At 51.4% G+C, this 20,018-nt stretch overlaps 1 protein-coding gene across 1 annotated transcript in view; it reads left to right on the plus strand.

Moving 5' to 3' along the window:
* The window catches only part of SLIT3 (slit guidance ligand 3), a 587,661-nt gene that overhangs the window by 547,233 nt on the left and 20,410 nt on the right, over positions 1-20,018 (plus strand). Inside the window, exons 27-32 of the mRNA XM_023617271.2 lie at positions 3,147-3,244; positions 7,069-7,208; positions 10,239-10,332; positions 15,787-15,924; positions 17,480-17,720; positions 19,632-19,762. Of these exons, the coding sequence (XP_023473039.1) occupies positions 3,147-3,244; positions 7,069-7,208; positions 10,239-10,332; positions 15,787-15,924; positions 17,480-17,720; positions 19,632-19,762 (842 nt within the window). The remainder of the gene's footprint in view (positions 1-3,146; positions 3,245-7,068; positions 7,209-10,238; positions 10,333-15,786; positions 15,925-17,479; positions 17,721-19,631; positions 19,763-20,018) is intronic.

A 20,018-nucleotide genomic window follows, 5' to 3' on the forward strand; every position in this document is an offset into this window, starting at 1 on the left:
AAATGAGGAAACTGAGGTTCAGAAAGATCGAATAACTTACCAAAACTCCCAGACTAAGTTGCACATGTGCTGAGCCCAGAACTCAGCCCTCTCTTGCAGGAAAGTCTGTGCTCAACCACTCCACTAGTAACTGATTCTTGTTAGCCTCACTTTTCCTCCCAGTAAATGGGAATAACCATACTCACCTGCAGAGCTGTCGTAAGGGTCCAAGGCGTCACGTATGTACTGTGCCTGCCTCAGTGCCAGGATTCAGGAGACACTTGACAAAGGAAACCTGTTTCACCACTATTCTAAGGTTTGGGGAAATAATGTATATATTGTGGCTGATTCTTTTCCAGCCATTTAGCTTTATGCACCTATGTTCAGGGTCTCATAACAGTACTTCTCACACTTTAATGTGCATGAGAATCATCTGGAGATCTTATTAAAATGCAGGTTTGGATTCATTAGATCTGAGATCAGGCCCAAGATTGTGCATTTTTAACAAGCTCCCAGGGGATGCCAATGCTACCAGTCCGAGGACCACACTTTGAGTAATAAGGTCTTAGAGCAGCCCTCCCACCTCCATCTCAGAAAGAGGTTTCCAATGGGGGTAGCTGATTTCAAGCTCCTTTAAAGGAAGCTAGAAGCCCCAGCTATGTCCTGCGCACACACATGCGCACACACATGCACACGGGGTTTGGGAGGGGTGGAAGATCACCAAGAAGCATCTCAAATCTAGTGGATTTGAGCAAAATGAGGGTGAAAAGAGTTGAATTGAGCTAATTAGCCAGCCATTGACAATAGTAATTATTTCTCAAGGACATGTAATTGACAGAAATCCCCACCTCCAGGCCCAATTACCATATTATATCAAGTGCTAGGCTCTGCTGCCTGGATTTCTGTGCTCAGCATAAGAGGCTAGAGGGGACACCACCAACTCCACCCCCACCTCCACCCCTGCCCCCAGGGGAGGAGTCCCTGGCACTGGAGAGTTCCCCAGAGCAGAGAGGATGGGCCAGGCAGGGGCCAGGGGGGCCTGCCTTGACCTGCTCAAGGTTCTCCTGTCCTGCTCTTCATGGCCCATTCCTCCACAACACGTGCACACGCAGACACACACGCTCACTCCTGGACTGTTCTGCACCAACCAAAAACCTGAAAAAGTCTTTTAATCACCCAACATTCAGCCCTACCTCAGACCCCAATAATCATCATGATCATTATCTGAATATCTCTTAACCATGGAGCTACTGTTATGTGCCAGGCGCCTTGTATGTGTGTGATTTCTAACATTCATTAACTCCACAGGGTAGGTATTATTATTCCCATTTTACAGATGATGAAAACAAGGCTCAGAGAGAACCAGTGATTTCCTTAAGGCACATGGCAGCCGGACTAGAATGAGCACTCAGGTCTGCCTGACTCCGGAGCCTGTGTTCTGAGAGGGAGTAAGTGGCCCAGCACAGAGGTCGCCCGCGCCGGCTTTGGGCTGGATGTCTGGGTTCAGCTGCTGCCTGTTCACTTACTGCTGTGCGGTCTTAGACATATTACCTCGCTCTCCAAGTCTGCCTTCCCTATCTGTAAAAATGGGGGTAACAACAACCATACCGATCTCATAGGGTTGTTGTGAACATGACATGTGATCGTGAGTATAACACACTTAGCATGAGGCCTAGAATAGAAAATGTGCTCAGTAAATGTGAGTGGGAATGAGTGTTCAGTTTTCATTCCACACGCTGACTTTCTGAGAGGGATCCCATGTTGCTCTGGTTTAGGATAAGCCCAGATCCCGCCCCAAACTGCATTCTCCTTCTCCCCTGCAAGAAACCTCTGACGGGCCCTTTAGCTGTGACGGGGCGTGTTGAGAACCAGATATCACGGCCGTGCCTGCCCGCTGCTGGAGACTGAGCCCGAGGCGTCCGCGTTGGAGCCAGTCGGAAACAGGCAGTCCACAGTGGAGTCCTGGGCCCCGTTGGCAGTGACATCCCAGCCAGGAAGCCCAGTCCCCCTCCATCACAGGCACTGGTGGCAGCAGAGGGGAAAGAGGATTTTCCCAGGCAGATGGCGAGCAGGTGGTGTGGCGGTGGGAGGGCTCCCGTGATCACCCCCGCCTGGCAGGGTGCCCACACCAAGCCCACAGCCCAGAAACAAACACAGCAGACACCTCCCCAGACCCTACAGGTCCTCCAAGGGACTGCTTGCTAAGACTTGGGTGCAGCACTGGGCCATGGGTCCCCGGGGAGAAGCTGGAGCCAGAGCCAAGCATTGGGCTGTTCCCTAGGACACGGGTTTTAATGTCCACAGTCTCTGCCTTGGGTTCCCTCCTCAGTGCCTCTGCCCTCCCTGTTCCTTCTGCCTGACATGTTCTTCCTCCCTGAACACAGTTGGCTCCTTCTCAGCTCCAACATTCCCTTCAGAAGGGCCTGCTCCAAAGGAATCCCACTCCACCCGAGGCTCTCAGTCACAGGGGTTCACAATCTGGCCTAACATTAGAATCACCTGCAGAACTTTAGAATAAATACCAACACCTGGGCCCATGTCCAGGCCAATCAAAGACGAATCTCTGGGGGTTGTCACTTTATAGGGCTTAGGTTCGTTGACCACACTTCAGCCTTAGTCCACCCTACTCAAGTTGTGGATTGTCTTTAAGCCTCAGTGAGGCTAATCATAATATCATCTACTAGCATTTGTAGAATGCCTACTACGTGCTAGATGTGTTACGTAATGTTAAGCATTTCCTTATACGAGAGGTCTGGTTTGATTCTCTTAACAACTCTATGAGCTAGGCTTGGAGAAGTTATAAGGCTTGTATAAGGTCAAGGTCAGCCAACCAGGAGGAGATGAAGCTGGAATGCGAAACCAGGTTTTCCTGTATCCAAAGTCCAAAGCAGTTTAGGATAGAGAGAAGGGTGTGAATTCTGGGAGCAGCAAAGCTGGGGCTCAAACACCTGAGTTCTCGGCATTCCTCCCCTCCTCACTATGGAGTGACCAAAGGTGCGGGCTCCCTATGACTTTCTCCGAGCCACACAGCAGGCTGCTCCCAGGACCTCCTTGTGGCCATCTCCCTGGCCTATTCCAGAGGATGCTGGGAACTCGCAGGGCTCTCCTGTTCATGGCAGCCATTGCAAGCTTCCCTCACTAGCGCTTCTCCCTCTTTTGCTCCTCAGGGCAAAGACTGCACCGTGCCCATCAACACCTGCATCCAGAACCCCTGTCAGCACGGAGGCACCTGCCACCTGAGCGAGGGCCACAAGGATGGGTTCAGGTAACAGCTCACCCCTGGCCCTTCCCTCCCCCTGGAGGCAGACTCTCGGGGCGGGATGACGAAACATAGCTGCTCACTGAGGGCCTGCTGGGTGCCCACACTGTGCCAGCCCTTTAAGTGAATGGTCTCAAGGCTCTCCACGGCCTGTGAGGAGCTACTGTTATCCCTGTTATACAGATAAAGAAATTGGGGCATCAAAGGGATAAATCCTCTGCCCACATTTGCACTTAGTAAACACTGGTCCAGGGCTTTGAATTCGGGGAGTCTGTCCCCTGTAGAGCCAGGAGGATTCCAAGGGAGGCTACAGTTACGGGCTAATGTCAGAGAAAGATGAGACAATGGCTCCAAAACCTGCCAGCCTAGGATTTCTACCACTCTTTTCTGTGTTATAAAAAACAGTAATGGGTGACATTGATTACATGCTCCAGATGAACCAGGCACTAACTCATCATGTATTATCTCATTTAAATCCTCACAATGACCCTATCTAGTACAGGTCGGTACTATCCCCATTTAACAGATGAAGAAACTGAGGCACAAAGATTGATTTGCTCTAGGTCACATAAGCTGACACTTGTCCCTGGGTCTTCCAATCCCACCTCCTTCCTCCCTGGCATTAAGAGCTCTGGAAGAAAAAAGGATAGAAGCCACTTAAATCTTCCTCATCCCTGTCCTGGGTGGGCCTTCTAGGCCTCTGCCAAACCTCGGGCCTCCTTCCTGTTTCCCACCCTCCCCAGCTGCCTTCAGGTGCCCAGTTTCCTGGCCCATGGCCTTGGAAAAAGCAGACCTGTGGGAAGTGGCTCATTTGGCAGCCCCACTGAGCCAGTGGGTCAGAGATAAAGGAGGGGGCACCAATGCCAAGCTGTGTGTGGACGTCTTAGAGCTCAGGTTGCAGACAGTTATCAAAGGCACTCGGGCCGAGGGCTGCCATGTGGTCTGTGAAAGAAATCAGGTTCAGGGTTCTCCATTCTCTTCCCTATGGAACTCAGCCCGCCCACGTGTCCACCTGCCAGGCCAGCCCCATCAAACTCTGACTCTTAAAAAGTGAAATTCAAGGCAGAGTTCACTTTCCTGCCTGGAGTCAGCCAAAACACCCACTCCTAGCCTCTCACTGAGAGCAGGGCTGAGGAGAAACCTCTCAGAGGTGGCCACACGGCCTCAGCTAGAAAACACACACACCTCCAAGGTGAAAGCCTGGCTCTGCCCACCCAGCCAAGAGATAGGGGCTGGTGAGAGGGAGGAGCGGGGGTTCCCCCTGCAGGTGATCATTTCTCCCCTCTCAGCTGGAGGTGCGGGTGAGCAGAAGCATCTCATTTCCGTCCTCAGTTGTTAAGGAAATTGAGATCAACTGGAAATATTTTTAGAACTTAATTTTCAAGGAAAAGGGCCCAGATCTACAGGATTAGGGAAACAGGGTGGAGAGTTACAGCAATGAGGTCCACATACTGGGGATAGCATAGCTCGCAAGGACTTCCCAAGGAGCGGGAAAGCTCTCCCCATCAGGGCAGTGCCTGTGAGGTTGGCAAAAGGAGGGACTCTTGTCAGGGAAGCTTTGCTCCCTCATTCCCTCCTGTATCAGCTTCCTGGGCTACCATAACAAGGTACCACAGACCCAGTGGCTTGGAACGACAGAATGTATTCTCTCACAGTTCTGGAAGCCAAAAGTCCAAAATTAAGGTGTCAGCAGGGCCATGGTCCCTCTGAAAGCTATAAGGGAGGGTCCTCCTTGCCTCTTCTTAGCTTCTGGTGGTTGCTGGCAGTTGCTGGCATTCCTTGGCTTGTAGCTGCCTCACTCAAGTCTCTGCCTTCATCGTCACGTGGCCTTTGCCTTGTGTCTCTTTACATGGCCGTCTTCTTATAAGGACGTTAGTCATATTGGATTAGGGACCCACCTTTCTCCTCATCTTAAATTAACTAATTACATCTGCAATGACCCTGTTTCCAACTAAGGTCACACTCTGATGTACTGGGGGTTAAGACTTCAACGTATCTTTCTGGGGGAACACAGTTCAACCCATAACTCCTCATATAAGTCAGAATTCTGGAAGCATCACCTACCTCTTCATACAGATGTCTCTCCAGTCTTGATGAATTGTCTGATCACAAAAAGAGCAAAGGCTGGCAGAGCTGGCCAGACAGGACTAAGACAGGAGAGGTGACCTGTCCTACGTCCCCACAGCTAATGAGGTGCTCTTGGAGTATCCTTGACAGCCCCCTCCCAGGGTTCCCAGTGAGGACAGGGGAGACTCTAGCCTCCTTCCTACCCTGTGTCCACTCCATGAGCAGCCCCTGCTCCCTTGGACAGCCACCCTTACCCCACTTTCATGCAATCCTAGGGCTCTGGGGAGAGCCAGAGGACCTCATCTCAGGAAAATAGGCAACACTATGGTTTAAGATCTTTGCAAGCCTACCCCTTGTCTGACTCTGAAGAAGTAGCCTTTTTCATGAATGGCCAGGGTCCCTAACAGAAAAAAGGAGGAAGAATCATTTTTCTGTATCTTGAGAGCTCAGACGCAAGAACCCCCTGGCCTTTTGTAGAAAACGTGACATGGTTTTCAGGTTGTGGAGGAAAGGAGGGTAAGTAGGATTCTAGAAACACGGAAGTCCACTTCCTGTTAGTTTAGTGAAATCCCAAATCAGAGCAGTCTGTGAAACAGAGAGAGGCCTGGAATTCCACCTTCTTGGATGGGGTGCAAACCCAAGTAGCAGTTGGGCACAGAGTGAGATTCGCCGTAGCGCTCATTTAACCAGTGACTCCCCTCCCACCCGCACCCTCCCAGACACCCCCTCACCCCTCCTTTATCTGTTCTGACTGATTTTGCATGCCTAATCCTGGGGATGTGAGCTGTGTCCGGCAAGGGACAGGTGGGTGGAGGTTTTTATGCAAGAGATTTAACACTCGAGACAAGATGTGGAAATGCCTCGTGCTGATTTATGGCATTTTAAGCCAAGCTCACCAGAAAGCCTCAGTCTTGGCAGGAGAGGGATCCTCCCACCCCACCCCCTCATCCCTCAGAGGCTGGAGTGAGCTCAGAGTAGTAGGAACACATGGCAGGGAGAACGAGCATCCCTGAGGAAAGGCTGAGGAGGTGGTGGTTTTGTCTAGAACCAAAGCCAGCTAACACGCTCTGAGCATTTTCCATGTGCTGTTACCCTCCTAAGCGCTTTACTTGTATAATCTCATTGAATCCCCACAACCACCCTGGGGATAAATAATAATACCCCAGTCAACAGACGAGGAAATTGAGATGCGGAGAATTTATGTAATTTTCCCAAGGTCAAATAGCTAGGTGGTGGCAGACCCGGAATTCATTCCCAGGAAAGCCTGTTGCAGAGCCTGCTCTTGGCCACTACCCTCTGCTCCAAAAAGACAGAAAGCCTACCTCGAGTAGAAGGTCACAAAAAGGGGGACGTTTGTTATGTTGTTTCTCTCTTTGTCTACAAGAGAGACTACTCCACAGAAGAGCCGAAGGAAAGGCAGTTTAGAAGGCAGCTGGAGGAATTTAAGCTATGTCCGGGAAACCACTTCCAGCTGGGGGAATGGTGAAGGGGGCTCTGCTGGTGGGAACTGTCTCCGGGGCAAGGAAGCCATCCAGGGCCAGGGGAGGTCGAATACTGCCTAGAGACAGGGGCTAGGTGAAATGACCTCTAAGGCTCCTAAGGGTCTTCCTGCTCAGGCCCTCATGTGTCCAAAGTGCTGCCTCGGACCTCCATCCAGAGAGAAACCTAATTATATCCCCCCCCAACCTCCCTCTCTGCCACTCCAAACCACCCCACTCCCCCACTCCCGGCTCCGCTCCTTCCCACCCTACACATCCCCAAAGCTGCTCCTGCCCTCTTGGCTTTGAGGGGCAGCAGTGTGAGATCAACCCAGACGACTGCGAGGACAATGACTGCGAGAACAATGCCACTTGTGTGGACGGCATCAACAACTATGTGTGTGTCTGCCCACCAAACTACACAGGTAAGGTCTCCTGATGCCTGAGTGTGGATGGTGTGTGGGCACTGGGGCGGGGGTGCCATGCACCAGAAGAACACCATTTCACAGCTTCTCCCAAGGACCCCACCTCCTTTCCCCCTGTGGACAAAGACTTGAATCCCCAAAACCCCATGCTGTGCCTTGAGGGGCTTTCCAAAGGCCCTATCTCTTTGCTTGTTTGCCCCTCCCCCCCATCACTAGCTCCTTCTCACTTTGAAACAGGGTCCCAGGGCCCTTTCAGCTGTCTGTCATTTAGTTGATGGCCATCCCCTCCTTTAGAAACCCTGAAGAGCCTGTGGTGTTTGAGGCCAGCAAAGAGGCACTTGCATTGTGTTTATGCTTTGTTCAAGTCTAGTCAACATTCTCTGGAACTCTACATTTTCCAGATACTCTGCTAGGAGCTGAGCATACAAAAATGAGTAAGACAAAGTGCCTTCTCACAAGAAGCTCATCACCAAGCAGAGAGAGAGATGTGTTCGGTAGAATGAGAATATAACACCAGAAAGCCCAGGGGGTTGTGGGATCACAGAAGAGGAAGCTAACCCAGCCGGAGAATGAAGCCAGGCTCCCCACAGAAGCTGCTTCCTCAGGATAACCATTCTACAACCCCCTGACCCCCAAAACACAAGATGTGTATTTCTTATATTAACAGCCCCTAATGAGGACAGTTAAATATACCATTAGATTGTGAAGCAAAGTGCCACCAAGTGGTGCAAACACAGCCAGCTGTGTTATAGGATCAACTTAAGTGCCATATCCCAAACTGGAATTCCATAAATTCCATGAGTTCTTTGAGGAAAAGGTTCCATGGGCAAACAAGTTTGGGAAGCACTACATATAATAACAACCCTCTTTGTGGACCTCCACAATACAAATTAGTATATTAAAGGTCCTGAAAATTCCTGCTTTAAAGAAAGCCATTTAAGTTTGTTTAACCCAGCAGTGCTCAAATTTATTTGATTTCAAAACTTCCCTCCTACCCTGTCCCAGAACGCCATTACCAACCCATAGATCTTGTGTTGTGAGAAACATGCTAAAGGGAATACTAGCCTAAGGCAAAGATGAAAATGAGGACAGTGCAACCCAGGACTCCCACACTCCAGCCTCTTGGAACCTGGCTTTGATGTCAAGAATGAGATGGGAAGTGGGAAGACTCGGAAGGTGAATAGAAGCTGTCCTGAGGCCTGCAGAGAAGGAAACCAAACAGCCCCCATTGCTCCTCGAGATCCTGTGCCTTTATTGGGCTTCTGGCCCAATAGCCAGGTACCCCTCAAGCACACTCTTGGGACTAAGAGAAAACCACTTATTCTACTTAATCTTAGGCCTCCTGGGGTCCCAGAGAAGGTTTTGTCCTGGGAACAAGTGCAGGGAAATCTGCTAAGGGTCTACTTCCCTTATGCCCTACATCTTCCACCTTCCAAGAGTAGAGTTACAGCCAAGAGTTAAATTAGCAACAGGCAACACTTATTATGCATCTACAGTATACAGAGCACTGAATTAGCTACTAGAGATACCAAGAAGTCTAAGGTATGCCCTCAGCCCTCAAGGGCATCTGGTCTACCTAAGATGAGCGGAATCATCATATAACGTTAGCCTTAAATCACTGGTCCAGAAGAATCTGCTCAGTGCCGGAAGAGAGAGAGTGAAAATCTCAGCAATTAAGAAGGAGAGGGCAAAGGGGCTCAAAATAGGCTTTGGGGCAGAGGAGGGGCTGGAACTGAATTTGCGGTGGACAGTGGGCGGTGGAAGGGTGCTGAGGAAACCTTACTGAGGTGGTGGGGACCCCATGGCTGTGTTTGCAGTTGACGGAGATGCACTTCTGATTAGTCACACTTTGTTCCTGAGAATGGAATGTCATGGTTTTCTGTGTCCCAGAAGATGTCACTAGTCCCACACAGACGCTTGTCTACCTCTCTGGGTCTCTCCAGGAGACGAGGAAGAGGAAGAGTGTCATAAAGAACACAATGTGCTCTGTGGTCTTGAGAAGCTAGTGGCAAAACAAGGAGGGGATAGGGGTCAGCTTGTAGCCACCACGGCAGAGAGCAGACTCTGGGGCTGTGTCTGCATTCATTTGTCCCCAGCCCCTCAGGACCTTCCTCTGGCCTGTCCCCTCTCCCCTCTGCCCCTGCTCCCACTCCCAGCCCCAGTGAGAACCTCCACAGATAGAGGTTCTCCTCTCTCAGATCACGCTCCACCTCGCTTAACCGCGAGGAATTTAAGGAAACTCACAGCTCAGAGGTGCACCTGCCTCTGACCTCACCCCTGTCGTCCTGTCTCACCCCCACATTCCCCAAACACATATTCCAGCAGTGTGAGCTTTTCAGGGCTTATATGAAAGGGCCATCTCTGGGTTATTTATGACCCGTTAGGCATTTTGTGGCTTATGAATTTCAAAGGGAATGTATCCAGAGACCAGAGCTTCAAATTCCCTTCATATTTTCTTCTCTGAGAAAATCCAGGGGGCTTACTTATCTATGACAGGTGGACCCTGCTGCTAAGCCATGTCTGCTCCTTCAGGAAGCCTCTGGGCTTCCACACTTTACCCCTGTCATCGCCCTGACATCTGTGTTGTAATTGCCTGCTTGTTTGCAGATCTCCCCCACTAGGCTATAGGGGAGGACAGGACGGGGGTCACTGTTGTGTCCTGGCATCTGGCACAGTGCCTACCACACAGGAGGTGCTCAATAAATGGGTGTAGAACGAAAAAACAAATAAGCATAGCCCAAGGTCAGGGGCTGGCATCCTGTGGTTTCAGCTGTGGCAGCCCCTAAATGATCAAGTGAAACAGCCAAATGATGGTGCTATGGCGGTGCCCAGGAGACATCCTGGAATCTTCCCATTGTCACTGCTAGGGAAACCGAGGCAGAGGTACAGGAGAAAGGCAACACCAAGAGAGCGAATGCTGAGTTCCTGATATCCACGCCCTCCTGATCGGGGGCTGGAGGAGTCTGACCTTCTGGCTGGGTATCCCCCCAGTACCCTCCCTGATGCCCGCGTTCTCTGCCCACCCACCAGGTGAGCTGTGCGATGAGGTGATTGACCACTGCGTGCCCGGGACGAACCTCTGTCAGCATGAGGCCAAGTGCATCTCACTGGACAAAGGATTCAGGTAAGGCTTGGCTTCATGCCCCCAGCACAGGGTCCTGAGGACTCGGCCTCCGACAGTCTGGGTGTGACGTAGAGACTTTGGGGCGCTCTCCATATCCTCTCTTTCTCTCTGCCTGTTGCTTGTTCATTTCCACGTGCTTCTCTGTGTCTCTGACTGGTCATGGTCTAATTCTCTCAGTCAGTCTCTCGCTCTTTCCCTACTTGTGTGCCTCTGTCTCTCTGTGGGTGTCTCCAGGACACTTTCTCTCTCTGTGTCTGTCTGTAGACAGATAGAGAGAGATCCCCTCTTTCTCTTACCCCTCTCACTCCTCTCCCCTCCCTCCCTCCCCCCATCTCTCGCTCAGCATCTCTCTCCTTTCCAGAACTAGTGTCGTAGAGCCATCCCACTGAGGAAGCAGAGTCCAAAGGGTATTTGATCACCTCCCCGTGTGGAGCCTTCACAGCACTCTGCCCTCTGTGGTTCCAGCAAATTTGCCAGCTTATGCCCCTGAGTGTGTTGGGCAGCTGAGGAGGGGGTAGTGAGCTCTGACTGGTTCAGCAGCCAAAGCCATTGGTGGAGCTGTCTCCATGGCAAGCAGCAGAGCCCGTAGGAACTAGGGGAGCACGTGAGCAATACTGAGGGTGGATGGAGAGGCCACGTCAGGAGAAGGCACCAGTTCCAGAGCCCCTGGGAAATCACTCCTGGGCTCTGTCCCCACCTCCGTTCTCCTCCCTCCTTCATGAAAGGTATGCCGTTGCCTCTTCTGGAAACAATCCTGAGACGCTTAAGTCCTGGGATTTTCTGACATTGGTAGGGACATCCCACAACCCTGTGACCAAGAACACTCTCCCCTTCCCCAAAACTGCCTTCCACATGCAATTACCTCCCCCTCCTCCCCACAGGCTCTGTCCAACACTGGGGGTGGGGGAGTTTCTAGCACCAAGGAGTCAGGGCTTGGGGAGCAGGCAGAAACTGAGCAGCTGGAGGGACCCCAGATGAGCCCTCAGCAAAGGCACCTAAAGTGACCCTACAGAGCCACCCCTAGACATGAGGGACGTGGGTCTGGAGTTCAATGCCTGTACTGACAAGTCTTTAAGGAGAATCCTGACCAGCCTTTCATCCAGTGACATCTCCAGCCTCTGGAGGACAGAAGCTCATGCTCTAGGTCCAGATGTCCAGGACCTGTCAGCTCACTGAGTCTGTCCAGCTCTCGGTCATAAGGCAGGGAGTTCTCAGACTCTGGGTTTTTTGAGACTATGATTTGATACTGCGAAGCTTAGGACTTCATGGAAACCCAGGATCTTAGAAAACCTGAGACTAATGACATCATACAATCACAGAATCTTAGGCACTTAGAACTGGGGACTCTTAGATTCATAGAATTCCTAAAACTTGAACTTTTAAACTCTTGGAATCCTAGAATCTAAGAACTATGGGTTCCAGTTGTTGTCCCCAGCCCACCCATCAGTCCCTCAGATGCTCATGGGGTGAGTGCGGTGGGACTGCAAGAGGTTTTTGCATCCCTCCCTCTCACGGCCCTTGCGTGGATCTGGGGGAGGAAAATTTGACACAAAACAAATGTTTAGAAAAGAAGGAATTTCTGAGGCCCTTGATTCTGGCCCGGAGTGCTGCAGGGGGTTCTGGAGAGGGGAGAGAAGAACCTGCTGGAGCAGGGAGGAAAGGCCCCAACTTGAAGAGGTGGGAGGCGAGGTGAGCGTCAAAGGATGGGTGAATGTGGATGGGCTGCGAAAAGGAGGGAGGGCCCCACAGGCGGAGACCAGTCTAGAGCAGGTGAGGGTGAGAGGGGGCCATGAGCGTGTCTTTTTCTGTGTTCTTTCTGTTTTCACGTCCTAAGCCTACAAACAGCTCATCACCAAGGGAAACACAAGAGGTGCTTTAGGGCCTCTGGTTTTGCTGAGAACAGGGGAGCTTCCATCCTTGCATGCATGCCCCCTCATACAGATCCGCCTTATCTGCTGCTGCCTCCCTCTGAGACGTGCCAGGTGGGCGCTCAGGCAGTCGAGTCACCTGAGTTGATGAGGGTAAGGGATGCCTCCCAAGAACCCCCACTTTTCCCGCTCCAGAATTCGACTTCAGTTCAGGGCTGCTGTTTAACTGAAGGAAGAGGCAAAGGGGAGGGAAGAGATGCATTAAATGCAAACTGAAACCAAAGCAGAGCAGGCTGGACTCACAAGCACAGTGCTTTGGGTGTGCCTGAGAAGGGGCAGTGATGGGGACTGGGCCTCTGAGCTGTGACAAATGGACATCATATCCACAGAGGGGGAGATCACTGGTACTCCAGGCTAGTGGACAGCAAGCCCAGAGGATGCTGGCCGGAAAGAGCACAGCGAGTACGAAGACTGGTCAGAAGTGGTCCAGGGTGCAGGTCTGGGATGGGCACGCCAGGGAGTTAAGACCAGAGACTTAAAACGGGGCCAGAGATCACGATCCTCTGTTACTTGTCCCTCGAAACCTCACTCTGCTGTAACCAAGACCTCTTTAGTTCTAGGACAATAAAGAAAAGAAAGAAACCAATCTAGCTTTCAAAATCTTGAGAGAATATATGTATGCACAGTGTCTCCTAGAATCTTGAGGAGGTCTACAAGCCGGTTCAATAGTGTAGTGTTGTTTTTTTTTTATTAAAATGCATTTAAATCAAAAATCCCTTCTCCCAGCGCAACATTTTATAATTTTATCCCCCTCCCCTCCCATCACCATAACAACTCATATCCCAAGGCAGGCTACGTGACATTCACAAAAGAGACATGCAGTCAGTGCCACCTCTGCCCAAGTTCGCAGATGTTTATCCTTGGAGAGTTCCCTGTATGCTGTTCTAATGAGGCCTCAACTCCACAGGGCAGGTAGCACTCTATCACTATCCGTTATATAAACACCAAAATAATACTGCCTGAAGCCCTGAAAATAATGGTGAACACTGTCCATAATCCCTGAAAATCATAATAACGAAAACAAAGACCACAGTGACTGATGTGCACTGAGAACTTATTCTGTCAGGCACAGTGCATCATCTCATTTAACGCTCAACAATCTTAGGATGTGGAAGCTTGTCCACTTTCTGCGTGGGGGCCGAGGCGCAGTGAGGTGAGGCGAGCTGCCGATGCGCACGTACACAGAAAGGGGTGGGACTGCGAGTCAGTCCAGGCCTGACTGGTTCCTTGGCTAAATCTAGAGACACCTGATGTCCTGGCACCAAGGGTGTCACTTGGCTACCCCTCCCTTGTCCGGAATCAATAGGTCAGATAAGTATCAGAATTGCACAAGCCTTACACTTCAGAAGAAAGATGAAGGCAAAAGGTTTGAAAACTATAGGGAATGCAGGTTATACCAGCAGATGCTTCTCTTTAGCAGATGAAGAAGCTGTGTAGATTCTTGATATTGGAAGTGAGGTCCATGAACCAGCAGCATCAGCATCACATGGGAGCTTATTAGGGATGCTAATTCTCGGCCCCATCCAAACTCCCTAAATCAGAAGCTGCATTTTAACAAGATCCCTGGGTGTTTTGTTTGAGAAGCGCTGGTATCGAGAGGGCTGTAGCATTGAAAAGAAGAAGGATGTAAACACATTTGCCTTCAGACCTCCACTGCTTAGTCTGCGAGTGAGCACAGCTTCCCTGTTCCTCATGAAGACCTCGTCAATAGCCTTGAACTCCATGCCTAAAAGGCTGGATTTTACCCTGTAAGTATTGAGCAGCTATTGGTGCCTTGGAGAAGCTCATACAGCTTGCCTTGCTCTGCAGGTACTTCTCAGAATTCAGGAGACGCAAATACAAATGTCTGCTGGTGCCAGGTTTAACACTAGCAGAGGTCTGGGCTGCAGTATGTTGAGCACGTGCCCCCAACAAAGGCATTCCTCATCTCTGTTTAAAAGACTTAGGGTGGAATGTGGGCTACGATGTGAAAGTTTACACCTTCTGGTGCAGCAGTAAGTCACGTATTTCAAATTAACCCATCAAATAAGTACGGTGAACAGGTCAGATCTTAGCAGATTTCACAGTTTTTGAATGCAGACCTAGGAAATCCTCAGATTCTAGAGCTCGTCCCTCTCCAGGAACACCCCACCCTCCGAGTGTCTTACCTAGCCATGAATCCACAGCACACACCATGCTCTGCCAAGCCCAACACTGCCAGGATTGACTTGTGATTCTAGCCTACTTCTCTCCACTCCTAAAGGGGGAAGAGTGAGGGCAGGGAGGAGGCAGGACCATCCTTTGTCCTGAAGTTTCTCTAGTCAGGCTCCTTTGTCCCATAAGTATTCAGTGGTCTTGCTTCCCTCTCCACCTCCTCCCTTGCTTCCCTGCCACCTTCCTCTCTGACTTGGACAGGCTGTGGTTATTATGTATACTCGGCCCAGTAGCATTCAGCTGGTGGGCCCAGAAGTGCACAGGCTCCAGGCCCTGCAGAAGGCAGAAGAGCCAGGAAGCATGTGTGTTCATATGTGCCTGTGGCTGTGCCTAAGCCCCTGTGAGTAATGTGGTACCTTGGGGTCTGTTTCTTGCTGGGACTTGGGGACAGTGTCACCCTAGACAGAGGAGCCCAGAGATGCATATCTAGGGCCCACACTGGGGAGGCCAAGTTTCAGCCGCAGCAGCCTTTTCTGGCCGGGTCTAAACCTGGCCAGCAGGAACAGGGGCAGAGCTGCTGTCACTGTTGCTCCTTAGGGAAGGGTGGGCAGCATGCAGCCTTTTATTAAGGGAGGGGGTTTCACCCTTCTTATCCTAGCCTGAATCTCTGGGAAAAAATGAACAAGCAGTAAAAAGAATCAAAGGGAGTGCGAACAACATCATTTCTTCATCATCATTATCATCACCTATGTATCATACTATTTACTCAATGTTTATCTAGTGCACTGCAGAGCCTATCACTTAATTTTTAAAACGACCATAAGAGGTGGAGATATTTGTCATCAGTTGCATTTAAAGGTGGAGAAAGTAAAACAGAGAGAGGTAATGAGTGGCTGATACACTGAGAATGAGGTCTGACACACAGTAAATGTAAACGAAATTTCATATGCTATGAGGGCCTTGGGGATGTCACTTCCCTCTCAGAGCCCTAGCTTCCTCCTTGTAATGAAGGGGGCAGACCTCTGTCACAGGGAGCCAGGGGGTCTCAATGAGGCGCTCAGTGAAAGGTGCTTAGCACAGTACTGGCACAAAGGAGGACTACACTGAATGTCAATTCCATGTAGACAGTGGAAGATCCAAAATCTTTGTGAGTCCCACCCTCTGCTCCTCGGCCTGGCTCCTGAAAATAAGACTCCCTCACGTGAGGGAGGCAAATATCAGCTTTCAGGGACCAAAGGCTGTGGATGGCCACTGAAACTGACTATGGGGCCAGACTCCTCAGAGCCCGTCAGACTTGAGGTGGACTTACGAACATGGGTAGATAGAGGAGAGAGGGGAGGCCACCTGGAAGCTGGCCGGGCCCAGGGAACAGCCTCCCTCTGCTGTGTTCCAGGTGCGAATGTCTGCCCGGCTACAGTGGGAAGCTCTGTGAGGTGGACAATGATGACTGCACAGCCCACAGGTGTCGCCACGGGGCTCAGTGCGTGGACGCGGTCAATGGCTACACGTGCATCTGCCCCCAGGGCTTCAGGTATGGCAGAGGGGCCCCTCAGGAAGAAGCCAGCCTGGGCCCAACACCAGGGGGTAGTGGGCCAGGGACTGGTGGGCTAAGGTGGCCAGGGTGGAGACCCAGGCCCAAGCAGCCCTAGGCCTGGGTCTGCATGGTGCCTTTATTCCCCACACCTTCTTTAGCTCTTCCAAGTCCCAAAGCAGTTGTCATTGACCCCATGTCATAGATGAGAAGAGCTACTCAGAACAAGCACACAGCAGGTGGACTGCAGGCCCAGCTCACATAATGTCAAACTTGGGCATGATTCCATCTAATGGAAGATGCCACCATCTTGGAGGCCAGCTTGCAGGGGAGGGGTGGCCACATGGCCACACTGGCAGGAGTCTTCTTTCTAGGCTGGAGAACAAAAACATTATGGTGCCCCAATGGTAGAAAGTTGGAGGTGGATGGGAGGGTTTGGGGTCAGTCACTGGAATCAGTGAAGCCAAAAGAGAAAGGGGAGATGACAGGCACTGGCCAAGTGGTCTGGAGATGTCTGTGGGGTATGTGGAAGGAGGGGCTTGGGTTCCAGTTCTGGCTCTCACACTAAGTGGAAGGGAAGAGTGGGGGGGGACAGGAGGGGAGGCAGGGACCACACTTAAGGGGAGTCAGGCCGGCGGACAGTTCCATGTACGCCAATACTCATTGGATGGCATAAATCCAGCTGTGCCAATGAGCCTTGGTTACAGACTCTGAGAATGTGAGTCTGGAAGGAACCATGAGTTCTCGAGGCCAGTGGTTCCAAATCCTGATCGAGACCATCTGCATCAGAAAATAAAAGTTCGTGAGCCCCGCTCCAGAGCTTCTGAATTAGGGGGCATGGGGAGAAGTGTCTGGGAATCTGCACTTTTAAAAATTGTTCTTAATTGTGGTAAAATACTTATAATATAAAATTTACCATCTTAAGCATTTTTAAGTATACAGTTCACTGACATTAAGTACATTCACATTGTTGTGTAACCATCCATCTTCAGAACTCTTTCCATCTTGCAAGACCAAAACTCTGTACCCACTAAACAATAATTCCCTGTTCACCCCTCCCCTAGCCCTTGGCAACAACCATTCTACTTTCTGTCTCTATGAATCTGACCACTCTTGATACTTGTATGAATGGAATCATACAGCATTTGTCCTTTTGTGTCTGGCTTATTTCACTTAGCGTACTATCCTCCAGGTTCCTCCATGTTGTAGCGTGTGTCAGAACGTCCTTCCTTTTTAAAGCTGAATAATGTTCCATCGTATGTATATAGTACATCTTGTTTATCCTCTCGTCCGTGGATGGGTGAATCTGCACTTTTAACAAACTCATCCCAGGCGATTCTGATGACACTGAAATTTGGGGACCTGCACCCTAGTCCAACCCCATTATTTTAAATGGGGAACTGAGGCTTAGAGAAGGAAGATGGCTTGCCCCAGTCAGTGGCAGGGCTGGAATTAGTCTCAGTTCCCATCTCACTCCTCCCTCTCTGCCGGCGGCTCTTTTGCCTAAATAACTGATTGTCTCTTCTCCCCCTGTTCCCCTCTACCCGCCTTCCAGCGGGCTCTTCTGTGAGCACCCCCCACCCATGGTCCTGCTGCAGACCAGCCCCTGTGACCAGTACGAGTGCCAGAACGGGGCCCAGTGCATCGTGGTGCAGCAGGAGCCCACCTGCCGCTGCCCCCCAGGCTTCGTGGGCCCGAGGTGCGAGAAGCTCATCACCGTCAACTTTGTGGGCAAGGACTCCTATGTGGAATTGGCCTCCGCCAAGGTCCGGCCCCAGGCCAACATCTCCCTGCAGGTGCGCCCCACCCCACCCAGCCCTTGGAAGGACCCCAACATGCCCACAAGCTCGGATTCTTTCGAGAACAGCTGGGATGCCCCAGATCACAGCAGTCCTGCCACCTCCCCTAAAGCATCATCAAGGACAACACTCAGCTTGGGGGGATCCTGACCAGCTCTGCGCAGAGGGTTCTATGCACAACTCCTGCCTAGCTCTCACTGCAAGCAGTAGCCCCGACGTATAGCTCATTCATTCTTTTCTCTAGGAAATATGCATTCAACCATTATATGTCGCACACTGTGCTGGCAATGGGGATTCACTGGTGGACAGGACAGGCAAAGCCCCTTGCCCAGGGCAGAGTGACAAGGACAGGGACAATGACAACCCTGGGTGTTGTGGGCGCACATAGGTGGGGCAGTGATCCCAGCCTGCTAGGAAGAATCAGGGAGGGCTCCCCAGAGGCAATGATAACTGAGCTGAGATCTGAAGGATAAGTAGGAGTTTCCTGGCAGAAGGGCAGAAGGGTGAGGGGCTGACAGAGCAGTCTAGCCTGAGAAATCAGCATATGAAAAGGCCCAGAGGCACAAACAAGAGGGGCATTTTTCAAGAATGGAAAACCATTTAGTATGAAGCAAATTCTTTTCCAGCTAACTTCTTTTAGGTTCCTTACCTGTGGACCTAAGTGCCTTTATTCCAAATGGCATTTCTGGGTGACCTACATTCTATTGGGGGGCAGGGGGAGAAGGGAAGGTGTATGATAGAGAAAGAGCAGGCCCTTGCCTATGGGCTTCCTGAGGAGGGGCAACCCAGCAGACACAGCTCCAGCATGCAGGCCAGTTAGGGGCCCCGCCCTCCTTTTGGTTATGGCTGCACTAGCCCAAGCTTATGGAGAGAATGTTCGTTGGACAAAGATCTCTTGAGCGCCCATGCCAGGTGCCCTTCTCGGCACTGGGGTTGCAGAAATGCACAACAAGTTCAGCCTGCCTCACCTCGTGGAGCCTGCAGTCCAGTGGGCAGGCCTCTGAGATGAGGGTTGACCCCAGGCACAAGCAAGAAGGAAGCTCTCGCTGCCCTCACCCCTCCTGGGTTCTCCTCATTGCCCTCCTGCCTTCCTCGCTCGGTCCCACCCACCCAGGGACCCAAACATTGGGTCCATCTAGCCAGAGCAGCACTCGGTGCCCCAGATGCCCAGATGTCCTATCAAACCACCTCCCCCACGTGCCACTCCTCCAGGCTGCTCTTGTGCCGGGCAGGGAGCCGACAGCCCAGTCAGAGAAGCCTGTCCCTGCAGCCACGTGTCTTGCAGAAGGTGCCCTCAGGGCAGGACCTTCTGAAACCAGTCGTTCTCAGCCTGTGCAGCACATTAGAATCACCTGGAGAACTTCTAAAATTGTCTTTGCCTGGGTCCCACCCCCCAGAGATTTGTGTATAATTGATTTGGGGTAAAGCCCAGACACTGGTGTTTTTAAAAATTCCCTAGATGACTCTTAACACAGTGCCTGCTTCATAGTAAACATTGAATTAAGTGGTATTGTTAGCATTTTGTTTATAATTATTATTATACTTTATACAGAAAGACCAAGGCCCCGAGAGGGGCAGGGAGTTGGGTAGGATCACGTTGTATGCCAGCGGGAGAGGCTAGACGAGAGCTTGGGGCTCCTGACGTGTATATATATATAAACAGAGTGGCACATGGTGGGTCCTCGATAATTATTTATTGAATTGAATCGCTCAATAAGCATTTGCTGGAGTATAAGTATCGGCCTTCCTTCTGGGAACTTACAGACTAGCTGGAGGAGGAAATATGGGCATGCATTCAGATCTGGGGTTCCTTCAGAAGATGCCACCTGGAAGAGGGCTCTGAGATGGGGACGGGGAGGTTAGGCCTCAGGGGAGCCCTAACCCACACGCCCTGGCCACTCTCTCCAGGTGGCCACTGACAAGGACAACGGCATCCTTCTCTACAAGGGAGACAATGACCCCCTGGCGCTGGAGCTGTACCAGGGCCACGTGAGGCTCGTCTACGACAGCCTGAGCTCTCCGCCAACCACGGTGTACAGGTAAGGCCCACAGTCCCTCCCACCACTGCACGTGCCCCCGCATCTTCCCACCTGCCTGCAGCCCTGCGAGAAGATGCCGGTGGCCACTCTGACGCTTCTTCTCCCCAGGCATCCGCCCCCCAGCCACCACACACACACACCCCCCTCCCACACACACACACACACTTTCCCCTCATAGGAGTGGCAGGTGGGAGGGAGAAAGGCAGTGTTGTAGGAAGAGGCGTGAGAGGAAGGCAGACCCCCAGCGGGAGATGAC

Source organism: Equus caballus, chromosome 14 (genome assembly GCF_041296265.1).
Source record: "Equus caballus isolate H_3958 breed thoroughbred chromosome 14, TB-T2T, whole genome shotgun sequence".
In the NCBI taxonomy this organism is placed as follows: domain Eukaryota; kingdom Metazoa; phylum Chordata; class Mammalia; order Perissodactyla; family Equidae; genus Equus; species Equus caballus.